General features: G+C 54.5%; 2 protein-coding genes across 10 annotated transcripts in view; one reads left to right on the forward strand and one right to left on the reverse strand.

Moving 5' to 3' along the window:
• The window catches only part of TEF (TEF transcription factor, PAR bZIP family member), a 140,806-nt gene that overhangs the window by 84,205 nt on the left and 42,540 nt on the right, over positions 1 to 14,061 (reverse strand). For 5 of the 6 annotated variants that reach the window (XM_082420663.1, XM_082420669.1, XM_082420658.1 and 2 more), the window contains one exon: positions 10,949 to 13,865. The exons of the other annotated variant lie outside the window; for it this stretch is intronic. In XM_082420663.1, coding sequence (XP_082276789.1) covers positions 13,687 to 13,865 — 179 coding nt within the window. In that variant the 3' untranslated portion in view covers positions 10,949 to 13,686. Of the gene's footprint in view, positions 1 to 10,948; positions 13,866 to 14,061 lie in introns of those variants that run through there. 6 annotated transcript variants of the gene reach the window in all.
• Positions 584 to 12,758, forward strand: TOB2 (transducer of ERBB2, 2). 4 transcript variants are annotated; one of them, XM_082420685.1, is made up of 3 exons: positions 584 to 2,782; positions 6,028 to 6,122; positions 8,833 to 12,758. In XM_082420685.1, the coding sequence occupies exon 3, from the start codon at positions 8,928 to 8,930 to the stop codon at positions 9,963 to 9,965; it is 1,038 nt and encodes a 345-aa protein (XP_082276811.1). In that variant the 5' UTR covers positions 584 to 2,782; positions 6,028 to 6,122; positions 8,833 to 8,927; the 3' UTR covers positions 9,966 to 12,758. The 4 variants fall into 4 exon arrangements, with proteins under 4 accessions (XP_082276811.1, XP_082276810.1, XP_082276809.1 ...); XM_082420684.1 differs by having other exon boundaries at positions 584 to 2,778; XM_082420683.1 differs by lacking the exon at positions 6,028 to 6,122.

Here is a 14,061-nt window from a genome sequence, read left to right on the forward strand (position 1 = left end):
ATCAAGAATAGTACCTATTTGAGACAGGCTTTACATACAGTATCATATTTAATCCCCGCACGATCTCCATTTTAAGGATTAGAAAACAGGTTTGATGATGTAAAGAGATTTGTTGCCATTAAATCAAGATAAAACAGTTGGTGGCGGAACTGGGATTCAAACCCACCTATTTCCACAGCTGCCTCTAATAAATGACTACAAGTACCAGCATCCCTTGCAATGCCCCAATGCGCAAACGCACTCTCCCTAAAGCCCAGGCTCCTTGGCTCTCGGCCCCCACTTCCCCGTCCTAGAGGTTGGATCGAACACCCAATCAGATGCTGCCGCTCCCTCTTCCCCACCAATGGGAAGGCTGTTGCTAACGTACTGGTTATATTTTTAGCTCTCCAGTACTCTGGCACCCTGAGTCGGCCGGGTCTCGCTGCCCCGTTGGAACTCGCGACGCGAGGGGAGGGGGGGAGGGGAGGGGAGGGGAAGGGGGGGAGGGGAGGGGAGGGGAAGGGGGGGAGGGGAGGGGAGGGGAGGGGAGGGGAGGGGGGGAGGGGGGGAGGGGAGGGGAGGGGAGGGGAGGAGAAGGGAAGGGGAGGGGAACGAGGTGAAGGAGGAAAAAGAAGGGGAGGGGCGGAGTGGGGCTAGGGGGAGGGGGCGTGTGTGTGACGCTCTGGCACTCGCTGACGCACAAGCAAGTAGTCCCTTGAGGTGCCCCAGGGGCTGAAGCGCTCAGAGTGTGGGGGATGGGAGCTCTCGGGCTCAGGCTCCCTCCCCTTTTCTGTCCCCTTGGAGTTTGCCCTCCAGTCCAGCGTTTCTCTACAGCAAAGAAAGCGCATTTAAACCCGCACGCTACCGTTGCTCTCTGCCCTTGCCAAAAAAAGTGATCAAGGAAAAAAAAAAAAAAAACTGCAAACCGTTCGTAGCTGGAAACTTTCGCATCTCGCTATCCCACGTGGGTTTGGCGGCTGTTGGGCTGGAACCGTCTGGAATGAAAATAAAGGCCGGGGGTGGGGAGAGTTGGGGAATGGGCGATTGAAGAAGGGATGGGAAGACCAGGCGCAAGCTCCCAGCGGCCCCGGGCTTTACCACCTGGCAGTCCAGTCCGCCTATGACCTCACTGGGCACAGGCCTCCCTACCCCCAACTCCGCGCCCCGCACAGTCACAAAGTAGCCGAGTGGCCCGCGTGGCCATAGCCCGGGCGGGGGGCGCCGAGCGCGCGAGGGTGCCGGGTTCGGCGAACCTGGGTCAGCCGCCCGAGGGATCGTCGGGTGCGCAAGCGCGGCGCCTCTAGCACGGGCAGGCGCCACCCCCGCCGGCGGGGGCTGTTACTAGAAGAAATGTGGCTCTGGTGGCCCTTATTGGGGGTCGCCGACCTGGGAGAAACTACGGGTGCGTCCGCAGAGGGGCTGAGCCCCGCCCGGAGCGGGCAGGGGACGGGCTCGCGCGCCTGAGTGGAACCGGCGCTGGCCCTCTCCGCGCCGCGAGGTTAACGGGCGCCAGAGGCGGCAAGCGGAAGGTTCATGTGTCGCTCAGCTCCTTTTCCTGGCCGTTCGGCCTCTCCTCGCCCCCTCTTCCTCCCGCTCTGCCCGGGCCCAGGTTTCCCCCTCGCCCTTCCCTCGACGTTACGCGTCCCCCGACGAGGCACGAGGAGCTCGGAAGATTCGGGCTAAGCCGCGTTGATAAAGGTCCGAAACCTTTACAGAGTTCGAGTCGTCCCCTCAGCTCCCCCAACCGCGAAGAGACCGTATCTGGGGCGGTGCGAGCGCCACGGGGAAGGTCGGACGGTCAGAGTTCCAAAGCTGGAGCGACTCGCCGAGGTGGCCTGCGGGGACGGTTCGGACGAGCATACGAACCGTCGGCGCCGGGGCAGGTGCAGGGCCGAAGATACAGCGGGGAAACTCCCTTCCCCGCGACATCCATTCAGCCAACACACCTAAAGTGAGCAACTGAGTCCCAGGCCAGGCCCCTGCCCTCCCGAGCTCGCTGTCTACCTAGGGAAACACCTAACACGATGAGCACGATTTGAGTGGCTTGGGACATGAAAAAAATAACTGCGAAGCAGCGTCGTGATGGGGAGGGAAGGCGGACCGCGTTACACAGGCCGGCCAGAAGCAGCAAACGTTTGAGCCGGGATCTAAGTGATGAGACAAACAGGGCGGCCGCCCGAGGGTGGGACGAGGGCGGTGGCCGGGCACCCACGGATTCCATTCGGAGCCGCGCGCCGCGAGCCCTGAGGGGTTAAGCAGTCCGCCGGCTGGGAAGTAGTCCCGGCCCGGCGCTCGGCCCCGCCCCTGCAGGGCGGAGGGACGCATCACGCAGGGGTGGGGAAGCCGGATCCGTGCGCAGGGTTGCTAAGGGTGAAACTTTTCATTGACTTTGCTCACTTCGGGCCGGGGCGCGGGAAGGTGCAGGTCGTCGGCGGAGAGAAGCGAGTGGCTCGGGCGACGCGGGGCCAGAAGGGCAAGACCGTCCGCTGGCCACAGCCGGGACCGTCTTCCGCCCCGCGACACGAGCCACCCTCCGGTCCTCCATCTCCGTGCCGTCGCCGCCGGCCGGCCCGCGCGCCTTCTGTCCCCCGCCGCTGAGCTCGACCTCCAAAAAGCTGAAAAAATTATTATTGAGAGTCATAGCCCATACCCACCTCACTCGCTCCCCCATCCTCAACGAAGAAAAGGACACATCGGCTCCCGAGAAGGGAGAGCGACCTCCGCCCCGCGCCCAGGACCACCCTGGAGGAAGAAGCCGCCCCGCGACCGGCACACCGCCCCGCCGCCGCGGAGACCCGAGTGAGTGAGTGAGGGGCGTGCGGGCGGGGGCCCCCCCCCGAGACCCAACAGGCCCGACGCCTTCCCCCACCCCCGCCCCACTCCCGCTCTCCGCTTTGGTGGACGCTCCACGTTGCTGTCGCCCCCCCCCCCTTTACACCTGGCCAACATTTTCCTTTCCCCTTCCACCTCTCCACTGGACCCCACCTTTTCCCCGTGCTCTTCTTTTCCTCACGTGTGCTCTCATCCTGGGGTATCCCAGAGCCCCTTTCTTTCCTGTTCCAAGTGTGGCCACCTCCTGGGTGCGGTGCATTTCCTCCCTTTTCCCTCCGTTCTTCATATCCTAGAGAGTCGCTAGATTTTCCTCGTTCCCCGCGAAAACATAACTCCCACCACCATTAAATAAAATCAGAAGAAGGAAGGGGATCCAGGCCTTGTTTTTCTGCTTTTCCCGTGTGCGGAGAAGGAGAGTGGTAATAATTAATAGGGTTTATTTTTGGCCCTGTGGAGCCTGAGGGATGGAGGGTGGACACCCCCCCTTTTGGACCGGTCAGTGGTGACTGTCCTCTGGCCGCCGAGCCAGAATTTACCATTTGGCTTGAGCTCTTTATCCTCATTAGTGTTTTATGGGAAAACTGGGCGGAAAAAAGTACCCTTACAGCAGTATCAGTGAGTGGATTCTGGTTGACCCTGGTGAGTGAGGTGCCTGGGAGGAAGAGCCTTACTCCTAAGCTCCTGTCCAGAGGATGGACTGTGCCCTTGACCAGAAAGGGAGGGGGAGGAGGAGGGAACAGAGAGAGGAGGGGCAGCTGGCAGCCCTTTCCCACCCCCTAGAGGAACCAGAACCCCACACAGTAGGCGTCAACTCGTGGGCTAGCCGAGGGGGGTCCCGGGTGTCTGCTCAGTATCTAACCTTTTTTTTCTTCTTCCTACCCACGCTACCCTGGGAGTGGGTCCCTCATCTTTGATTTAACAGCAGAAAAACACCCCTATTGCTTTCTTGGGTGCCTGCCCCCATCCCCCTCTTAAGCGGAGGGGGAGAGAAGCTTGTGTGGGAGGAAGGATTAGGGAGGTTTAACACCCTGCAGGGGAGCTTTGCCGAGGATCTGGTAAGTCTAGTCAATAGAGCAGGCCTTGCAGTGCGAGGAGACTCACAAACAATTTTAAGTATTAGAAAATGTTGTCAGATGTACAGTTTTTCCTTCCCTGTCCGGGAACTCTTTCCCATTACCTAGTCGGGTCTGGTTACTCGGACTTGGATTAGAAGAGGGGTGAGGCTTGGGCCCTGCTGGCGTCGGGCCTTCTGATTGTCGGCCCAGCGCCTCCCCGCAGCTTAAAACTGGGAATTCCTTTGGCCGAGAGGACGGGAGAACTGGGTTTATTCCTGCCGTTCCATTCCTGGTTGTGAGGTGCTACAGCGGAGCCCGCTGGGCGTTAAGTGAAAAGGCTCTTTTCTCTTTGAATCCACCGTCCCTACAGCAACTCCAAAGGGAAACCACCCAGCCCAAGGAATACAGATTAAGTGGCAGGGGGTTGGGGAGGGGGAGGGATGTGACTCCTATCTATCCCAGCCTACCGCCTTCACCCAGAAAAACTCATTAGAAGCTGTTCGTTAATTCAACGGTCTTGCGAGGCAGTGAAGAGAGAGGAAGAAAAAAAAGTTCAGTTTTTCCGGGAAGCCGAGACCTGGATATGGTGGGCGACACAATACGGGGAGTAGGCCTTATGGGTAGAATTTATATAAAATGTATTAGGCGGTGGGCGGGGGAGGGGGGGGGGGCGTCAGTCTGCCACAGCGCGCATGTGCATCGGAAACTTTTCCTCGGTTCTCCCACCCTCCGCCAGGTCCCCTTACCGGGCATGCGTAGTTCCCCGGCTGAGTCTTCGCAAAGTACGCAGGGAAGTGTAGTGTGCAGAGAAAGTAGGTCGTTTGCTCCGACCCGAGCGTGAGGTTTCTGAAGACTACAATTCCCAGAGCGCAGAGTGCACCTTTGCCTCCGGCCTCCCCGTGTATGTTGGGGTTCAGTCAAGTCTTCCTGGCTTAAGAGGAAGCTGGAGAGCCCTAGAAAGGGCCTTTTTTTTTTTGGCCGCCCAGCGGGGTTGTGTGGGATCTTAGTTCCCGACCGGGGATGGAACCCAGGCCGTCGGCAGTCAGCATGGAGTCCTAACCACTGGACCTCCAGGGAATTCCCAAAAGGGCCCTCTTAGTCGCAGGGAGTCTTGTAGTCAGACTTGGGCTTGCACAGTCCATGTTTCGGGGAGATGGTGTGGGACACTGGGCGGGGTGGTGCAGTCAGTTGGCACAAGTCCTGGTAGCCTTTCAACCACACCCACCCGTCTGCCTCCGGGACCAGTGTGGTGGGGCCACCCCCTGTCCCGCCAGAGCCGGGCTCCCACTGCCCAGCACCCGGTCTGTGACACCTACTGGCCTTGTCAAAATTGAGGACCCTGAGTCCTCTTTTCACACTCATTTGAATCTGGTAGTGCTTGATTGTCCTATGATTTGGATGTTAAGGCTTGAGGTGCCTGAATATTTTACAGGTGCTCAGGGTTTGGGGGCCCAGGGGGTTCCCTCACTATCCTTCCTTTTCCCCTTTAAAACAACTTTTTCTTCCTAAAAACCGTCCTTTAAGTTTTTGTCAGCAGTTCTGTGGCGTCTCCATTTACCATATCGTTGACTTGCAGCCTCCTTCCAGCTTCTTTCTTCCCCCTTTTTTGACATTCTCTTGAGCACTTACTCCTTTAAAACTCAACACAGGGATCTGAATCCAGGATGAACCTTGTTGCTGGAAGTAAAGCAAATGAAGGAGGATAAGATTCTAAATAAAAGGGGACAGAATTTTACTCTCATATTTGCAACTTTTTAATATATTGACAAAAGGCAGATTTTGCTGTTGTTAAGCACTTAGCCTTTTTTTTTCTTTTTGCCACATTTCTGGCCTTTTGTGCCTGAGTCAGGGTTGGAGAAAGTCTTTGAGTCCTCTCCTGCGGCTTAACTTGAATCTACTTGTTCCTTTTATTGAAGGGTGGTTATTTTTAAGCTATCTAATTTTACCACATTGTATGAATATTTAATATATAAGCTCTAGAATTTGTCCAGTAGCCTTAAAAAAATGAAGAAACTGATGTGAGTGGTCACTCCTATCTTTAGTTAAAGACAGCACCAGTGCTTTAATCCTCTGTTCCGTACGTAAGCTTCTTGAAGTCAAAATTAGAGCCTGAGCTGCTAGAGCAGAAAATCTCATTCTGGTTGTCTGGCGTTTTTGTAAGGTTCCACCCCACAGCCATCTGGCCTGGCCTGTTCTCCAGCTGAAGAAGCGAAGGTGGCATTATCTACTTCTGATTTGTGCAGCAGCATCACTGAGGTATAAATTGGTGTGCTGCTTTTTTTTTTTTTTAATAAATTTATTTATTTATTATTTATTTATTTTTGGCTGCGTTGGGTCTTTGCTGCTGCGCGCAGGCTTTCTCTAGTTGCAGCGAGCGGGGGCTACTCTTCATTGCAGTGCGCGGGCTTCTCATTGCGGTGGCTTCTCTCGTTGTGGAGCTCGGCCTCTAGGCTCACGGTCTTCAGTAGTTGTGGCACGCGGGCTCAGTATCTATGGCTCGTGGGCTCTAGAGCGCAGGCTCAGTAGTTGTGGCGCACGGGCTTAGTTGCTCTGCAGCATGTGGGATCTTCCCAGACCAGGGCTCGAACCCATATTCCGTGCATTGGCAGGTGGATTCTTAACCACTGCGCCACCAGGGAAGCCCCTGGCGTGCAGCTTTAGTTGCTAATGCTGCAGAAAATGGTTAGCTAGGCAGGGCTGATGACAGTGATTCTATTGTATTTTGGGGTGGGAGGCTTATTTCCCAATGACTTTGGCCTGCATTTAAAATGCTCCCATTCTGAGGCTGAACTGTTCAGGGAAGGTGATTTAGAAGGCAGTTACGCAGCAGAGTTTGAGAAGGCATAGCAGGGTGCAGGAGCCCTTTGGACCGTGTGGCATGCCAAGAGGCCATGTGGTGCCTTGGGAGAAGGGTCATATGTCATGTTCAAGTTTTACTTTTCAAAAATACTTTGAAGACACTGTCTTTAACTCCAGGCCCGTTCTTGGGAACCAGTGCCAACTTTCTTTACAACTTTTTAGTCTCCTGTGTGTTGAACACTTCTAGTGGGCCACTGTGGCCCTTACAGACCTTCGTTCTTCAGGGGAGGCCCATGGTCCTGGTGGCTATCTTTGCATCTGGTGATGAATCCAATCCTCATAAACAGAAAGCTCCTTATCTTTATCATTCTTCTTCTCTTTAAACCTAGAAGGACCCTGGAATTGATCTTTGGCGACCAGGAATAGACATCTGAAGACACGTGGAGATTGTCTGTATTGGAGGCTGGGATAGATGGGGAGAAAAGAGTCACCTGAATCCTGAGCCTCCCTGTGGCGGGCTCAGGAGAGGCCATGCTCGTGGCACTACTTTTGATGCCCCACGTGACCCTTTGTCTACTCAGACCTGAAGTGAGGGTGGGGCTAGACATGGCCAGTGTCATCAGATACTCCACATTAACCCAGTGCGTTTTCTCTGATATTCACCCCGGAGAGCTTTGCCTGAGGATTCCATCCTTGAAACGCCCTGGGGAGCCATGGTCCCAGGCCTTAGAGTTACAGTGTAGCAAGTTGGGTCAGGTGTTCAGAAAGCTCAAGATCCTCAAGCCTAGAATTAGCACCTGGATACTGTGTGCTGGACCCAGAAGGGATTTTAATCAAAATCCAGCTCCAGGGACAAAAGGTGGCCTTGACGGATCGTGGATCAGTCTTGTCTCTGTGCTGAGCTCAGCAGCACATTCTCACCCAGAGGTCTGGTTAGGAACATGTTCTGGCTCTGTCGGCCCTCAAAGATGGCCCTTTTCAGTTCAGTTCTCCCATGTCATGAGCCTGGATCTGTCCTTTTGGAGAAAGTGAGGCAATTAGGATCACTGGCTCTCAGGACCTCACAGATCATCTTCCTGAGAAATGAGGCTGGCGCAGACCTCAGGAATAAGCCTTTTTGACCTCTGTGGATCTGGCTGTGAGAGAATCCCAAAATAACAAGCTGAGTGTTTATGTTGGGCTGCCTTCTCTCCAGGGATCTCCAAACACGTGATAAATCTGGTCTGGTACCAAGGACAGGTGGTCAGACAGTCCCTGGGAGACTGAGTGATGATGGGTCCCCAGCTGGAGGCTGTAGGGTGATGGAAAATTTCTTCTCTCTGCCCGCCTCATCACCTACACTCTAGCCAGAAACTATAGAGATTTCCCTCAGGCCACACCAGTACTGCTCTTAAGGCTTTGTTGGCCTACAGGGCCCGTTTCCCTCTCCTTTCCTCTGCTTCCCTAGGGCAGCCCCTAGTCAGTAGTTTCCTTGTTGGTCCATGCCTCTGATTGTGATAGGTCTTGACTTTTTCCTGGGGATCATGCCCCAGTCTCCATTCTTGGAGGCTGTCTGGGTGGAAATGCTCGCCTTGGTTACACTGTTCTGCAAAAGAATCAGCTCTGCAAACCCAGAGTGAGCCAGAGCACATGCACACCCAGGGAGTTCAGGATGACAAATTGGATGTGATTGGAGTCCCAGCCTCCCGTGAAAAGTTGGCAGTGCTGCTTCCTGTTCAGTGACCTGTATCCCTTTCCATTTAAGGGGTTGAAACTAAAGATTTTAAACTCCTGTCTTGGCCTGTGACAGTTTGGGAGTGGGAATTCACCGAGATATTGCGGAGACAAGTTAGCAAGAGCCTTCCCTTCTCCATCTGATTTAGGAGCTCGATTTTTTTGGTGTCACTCATAAAGTGACCTGAATTCTCAAAATAGTGGAAACCACAGTACCCCTATTTCTTTAGAAGTACTTAAAAATATTTATCAAGTGCCGACTAAAATTTCATGTTACTGATGAAACTAAGGCTCAGAAAAAAGTGACTTGCCCACAGTCACACATATAAACCTGTCACTAGTGGAGCAGAAATGGGACCCTGGGGCTATGTGATCCAAAGTTGGTGCTTTTCTGTCTGATCCCCCCTGGCTTTCTGCATATCTACTCATGAAGCCTTTCTTTCTCATTTTTCAGCGTTGTCTGGAGCCCAAGGCTGCCCACCTTACATTTCCTACCACTGTCCTTGGCTTGTGCACGTGCCTGTGCTGATCTCTGCCTAGGAAAGGACGATGCAGCTGGAGATCAAAGTGGCCCTGAACTTCATCATCTCCTACCTGTACAACAAGCTGCCCCGGCGCCGGGCAGACCTGTTTGGTGAGGAGCTAGAGCGACTCTTGAAAAAGAAATATGAAGGCCACTGGTACCCTGACAAGCCACTGAAGGGCTCTGGCTTCCGCTGTGTCCACATCGGGGAGATAGTGGACCCCGTGGTGGAGCTGGCCGCCAAGCGGAGTGGGCTGGCGGTGGAGGATGTGCGGGCCAACGTGCCCGAGGAGCTGAGCGTCTGGATCGACCCTTTCGAGGTGTCCTACCAGATTGGTGAGAAGGGGGCTGTGAAAGTGCTCTACCTGGATGACAGCGAGGGCTGTGTTGCCCCAGAGCTGGACAAGGAGATCAAGAGCAGCTTCAATCCCGATGCCCAGGTGTTTGTGCCCATCGGCAGCCAGGACAGCTCCCTGTCCAACTCCCCGTCACCGTCCTTTGGCCAGTCGCCCAGCCCCACCTTCATGCCCCGCTCCACTCAGCCCATCACTTTCACCACCGCCTCCTTTGCAGCCACCAAGTTTGGCTCCACCAAGATGAAGAAGGGGGGCGGGGCAGCGGGTGGGGGTGGGGGGGCCGGGGGCGGGGCAAGTGGCCAGCAGATCCCCCCGCAGCAGCCCCGCATGGCCCGCTCTCCCACCAACAGCCTGCTGAAGCAGAAGAGCCTTTCTCTGTCTCTGCATTCACTGAACTTCATCGCCACCAACCCAGCCCCTCAGTCCCAGCTCTCACCCAATGCCAAGGAATTCGTGTACAACGACGGTGGCTCTCCCAGCCTCTTCTGTGATGGGGCCGATGGCCAGGGCAGTGGCACCCCGGCCCCCTTCGGGGGCAGTGGGGCTGGCACCTGCAACAGCAGCAGCTTCGACATGGCCCAGGTATTTGGAGGGGGCGCCAACAGCCTCTTCTTGGAGAAGACGCCCTTCGTGGAAGGCCTCAGCTACAACCTGAACACCATGCAGTATCCCAGCCAGCCGTTTCAGCCCGTCGTGCTGGCCAACTGACCGCCCACCTGCCCGTGGGGCCAGGAGCACCCAAGACCACAGAAAAGAGAAAGGAAAGGAAAGGCCAAAAAAAAGAGGAAAAGAAAAATACACAAAAAGATTTCCAATCTGCTCACTCTTAACTTCTAGAAACAAGATCCAGCCCAGGCATGGAGTGGGAGGGGGCTCCTGAAGCACCGAACCGTGTTTAGCTCAGCCCCCCTGCTGTTCTCCTGCCTGCCTCTGATTTATCTGGTTGGTTTGGGTTTTATATTTCTTTTTCTTTTTTTCTTTTTTACATGTAGTTTTCTATATAACATCTTTAATTAGTGGCTTCCTGTGCTAAGAATGGTCCAGATGTGAATTGCTGCTCCCTGCTCCCTCCCTCCTTCACACGCCTGGTTTAGGGTTGGTGTGTCCCAGCTCACAGGGAAGGAAGAACCGCGGCTGGGGCCTGGCCCTCCTCAGAATAGGGAGAGACTGCCCCGTGTCACTGCCGTCATCACCCAGCTGTCCTCTCACTCAAAGCCATCCAACCTCAGCAGGCCTTCTCGGGCCCTGCCACCCAGATAGGTCTGACTCCAGCCCCCGCTTCCTCTCAGGCCTGGGCCCTAGGGAGCTGCCAGCTGGCCACTTGCCACCCTCCCCCTAGAGCTGAAGTCTGTGACTCCAGGGAGGTTAGCACTCTGTCTGGTGTCCCTTTCATCTCTGTCCTGTGGCCCCATGCCACCATTCCCACCTGGCCCAGACCATCACCGAGGCCCTGGAGACCCAGCCATTGGCACATGTGGCCTCTCTCATGTAGCCCCTCCTTTCCTGGGCCTGAGTTCGTGGGTAGGGAGGTGGGGTGAGTGCATGCGTGCGTGCGTGATTTGCTCTCCTGTTTTAAAGGATTCCGAGCCATGTGAAACTTCCCCTCTGGATGTGGTTCCGGGTTGCAGCAAGTGTTTATTTATGTGTGAGGGTGGGGAACGCACTGGGGGTGGGTTGTCAGTCCTTTTGCGGGGTGCTTCACGTGGCGGCGCGAGACTGTGGCTGAGCCTGACGCTCCCAGAGGAAAGCACTGCACAAGGAACTGGTTTCCAGACTGCGGAGGGATCTGCACTTTTGTTTGTTTTTGACCAAAAAAAAAAAAAGGTTAGCAGTGAGGGGCTGAGGGCATACCCAGCCTCTGATACCTAAGAGAAGTCCCTGGATTCGGACCCTCCTATTGTGTGACCTTAGCCCAGGGTGGGAAACGCTCACCTGAGCGCCCTGGGGGGTGGGAGTTTTGGGTGAGTGCCTGTAGTGGGTAGTCCAAAGCCTTGAATTGGGACTTTGGTCTTTTGGCTGTAGATGTTGCTTTAATACATTTCTTCCCCTGCCTGCTTGAGAAACTTTTGGTACCTCTTGCCATCCCCTCACTGCCCGACCCAGGCCCGATGGGCCCAACTGGGCCCGATGCTGTGAGGAATGATCTCGAGCAGGCTGGGTTGGACAGGCGCTTGGCCAGGGCAGGGGGCGTGTCTGGATTCTTGAAGAGCCCTCCCCACCTCTGCTGGAGAGAAGTTACCTTGACCCAACCCTCGTGGGCTAGCTTCCACGCCATGACGCTTTGGCAAGTGGGCACGTAGCATCAGGGCCCCCATCACCAGAAAGTACCAAAGCCTTTGGCACCCCACCCTCTCCTCCCCAGCGACCCCAAGTGGGCAACTGCTGTGGCAGCGGATCCGGCCCAGACGGACACTGCCAGCCTCCTCTCCCTGCAGTGGGCACCAGCTCTACCTCCCCGCACGGGGCGATGCCCTGGCTCCTCGGCCCGGCACCGTCTGTCCCCCCTAGACTTCTCAGGGGCCGGCCCAGTCTGGGCCACCCTCTCCCTGCCCTCAGCTCCCGCACAGGTGACAGGCCCAGGCTGCTCTCTGGGAAAGGTTGGATGCCGCCTTATGCCCCCTTCCAGCCCCTCTTCCTCCACTCATGCACACAGGCACCCACCACACCCTGGGCGGCTTGTTCCTCACCACATCCAGGGAGGGGGAGACCAACCCCTTAGTGTCTTTTGAAATACGAAGAAAAATGTGTGATCAGGAACATGACTCCTGTGCTGGGCTCTTGCGCCCACTTCAGTCTGTCTGTCTCAAATCTAGGCATTTTTGCTTCAATTTTATTTTTTTTTTAAGAAAACAAAACAAAAATCTGCACTAATTTACCTGGTTTCGTAGGAAAACTTTTTTTTTTATTTTTTACATTTTTTGGTGTCCGTTTGTATTGAATAATTTGCTACATTTGTAAAATGTAAGAGGTATATATAATATATGTATATTTCTAACGTAAAAGTAATTTTTTTCTTTTCAAGATTTTTTCTTAAGAGGAGAGAAAGATATTTTTTCAGGAAAAACAAACTTTAAAATAAAAAAGAATAAAACCTATTTCTCCCCTTTCCCCATCCTCTCTCTCTCTACCCCTCTTTCCCAGGAACAAGTCAAAAGGTGGATCGTCTTGTAAAGAAAGTAAACTTTTAGTCCAGAATGATGTCTTTTTCTCAATGCAGTGCGCTGTAGATTCTCTAGTTTGACCCCTGGGGATGGGAAGGGGGGCACTGAGGCAACATGGAGAGGAGCTCGGGGGGAGCAGGGTAATGAATTTGTTTTCTTTAGTGAAGGAGGAATACAATCAAGCGTTTTGTATTCAGAATGTTGTGCAATATTTTGGAATGGAACATTGGTGTGTTTAGAGATTTAGTTTAAAAACAAAACAAAAAGATTGATCAAATCTGTACAGTTTATATTGTTCCAGATTTTTTTAAGTTTGTATTAAAAGCATGATATATAATAACCTTCTGCTTGCTCCCTGCTTGTTTTGTTTCTGGGGCCCCTTTTGGGATAGGGAGAGTTGGAGTGACCCAGCCCCTGTTAACTTCACGAAACGATTGGTCATCCTCACCTGACCCCTGGGTAGGCAGAGTGTCACAGGCCCCCTTTTACCACCTCTCCCCTCAACACAGGACACTTCAGGGTGCCCACTCCCACAGGGCCTTTTCCACACTGGAAGCAGGTTCCATGAGGTTGGGAACTGCCCCCGCTCCCTCTGCTGACAGGTGGTGAGAACAGGACACACCTCTTCATGGAATCGCAGCCGCAGCCAAGGGAGGGATCAGCCTCCAGCCTGCTCTCCGTCTAGTATTTGGCCATCAGAGACCACTAGACCCTTAGGAGTGGGCAAAGATGAGAAGAGCCTACCTAGGTCAGGTTCTGTCCAAAAACCTGGTGCTTAGATTCTCGACCCTTCTCTTGGCTGGGCAATTCCGGAGCTGTTTCAGGGGTGACATGGCCTGCCTGAGCCCAGGGCTAGGGAGGAAATCAGCGTCTCCTCCCTCTTCCTTGGTACCTGGTGCCCCCTCCCCAGCAGTGATGCACATCAGCCTCGCAAGGCCCATGGGTTGAAGATGTCAGCTAGGTATTTGTTGAATCTTATTTTACCCTCACAACAACCTGGTGATAACAGGTATTATCTCCATGGTACAACTGAGAAATGGGCTCCAGGTTAGATTACCTGCAATATTCATAAAACTAGTAAGTGGGGAAGCTGAGATTTTGACCCATGTGTGACCTTTTCATGTATAAAACTACGGTAACTGCTATGGAAGAGTGCCACTGTGGGGGCGGTGGGGGAGGGCTGCCACTGGGTGTGGGAGAGGTGACAGGCCTGGGGGATGCCACCTCCATCCAGGCTGGGGCAGGGGGCAAGCAGCTCTTCTGGGGCATCAAAAGGACCGGCGTTTCCTCAGGCCCCTCACCCCCCAAACAGGCCAACACCGATCCCCCCCCACCCAAGTGTGTGAACTGAGCCTAGAAGCTCTCAGGCCAGACATCCCACATCTGCACAAGGTCCCAGGAGCCCTTGATGTCTGGCCCCTCCATGGGCCGCTTCCTCCAACAGAGCCTGTCGAGGAGAGAGAGGCCCCAGTCCAGGATGCCCAGGCCCTGACAGAGGTCTCCCTTTCCTCTGCCCTGGCAGGGAGAAGCCCAGCCTGTCTCAGTGTCCCTGTGCACAGGTTGCCCATTGCCTGTGGGCCCCAGGTCCCCTCACATACTCATTCCTATTTATGTTAATATAAATAAAACACCTCGCACAGGTT

Source organism: Balaenoptera physalus (assembly GCF_965194825.1).
Source record: "Balaenoptera physalus genome assembly, chromosome: 13".
Lineage (NCBI taxonomy): Eukaryota > Metazoa > Chordata > Mammalia > Artiodactyla > Balaenopteridae > Balaenoptera > Balaenoptera physalus.

What these genes read in the sequence shown, in the direction of transcription:
- TOB2 (XM_082420685.1), top strand. Translation starts at nt 8,928, where the DNA reads ATGCAGCTGGAGATCAAAGTGGCCCTGAACTTCATCATCTCCTACCTG.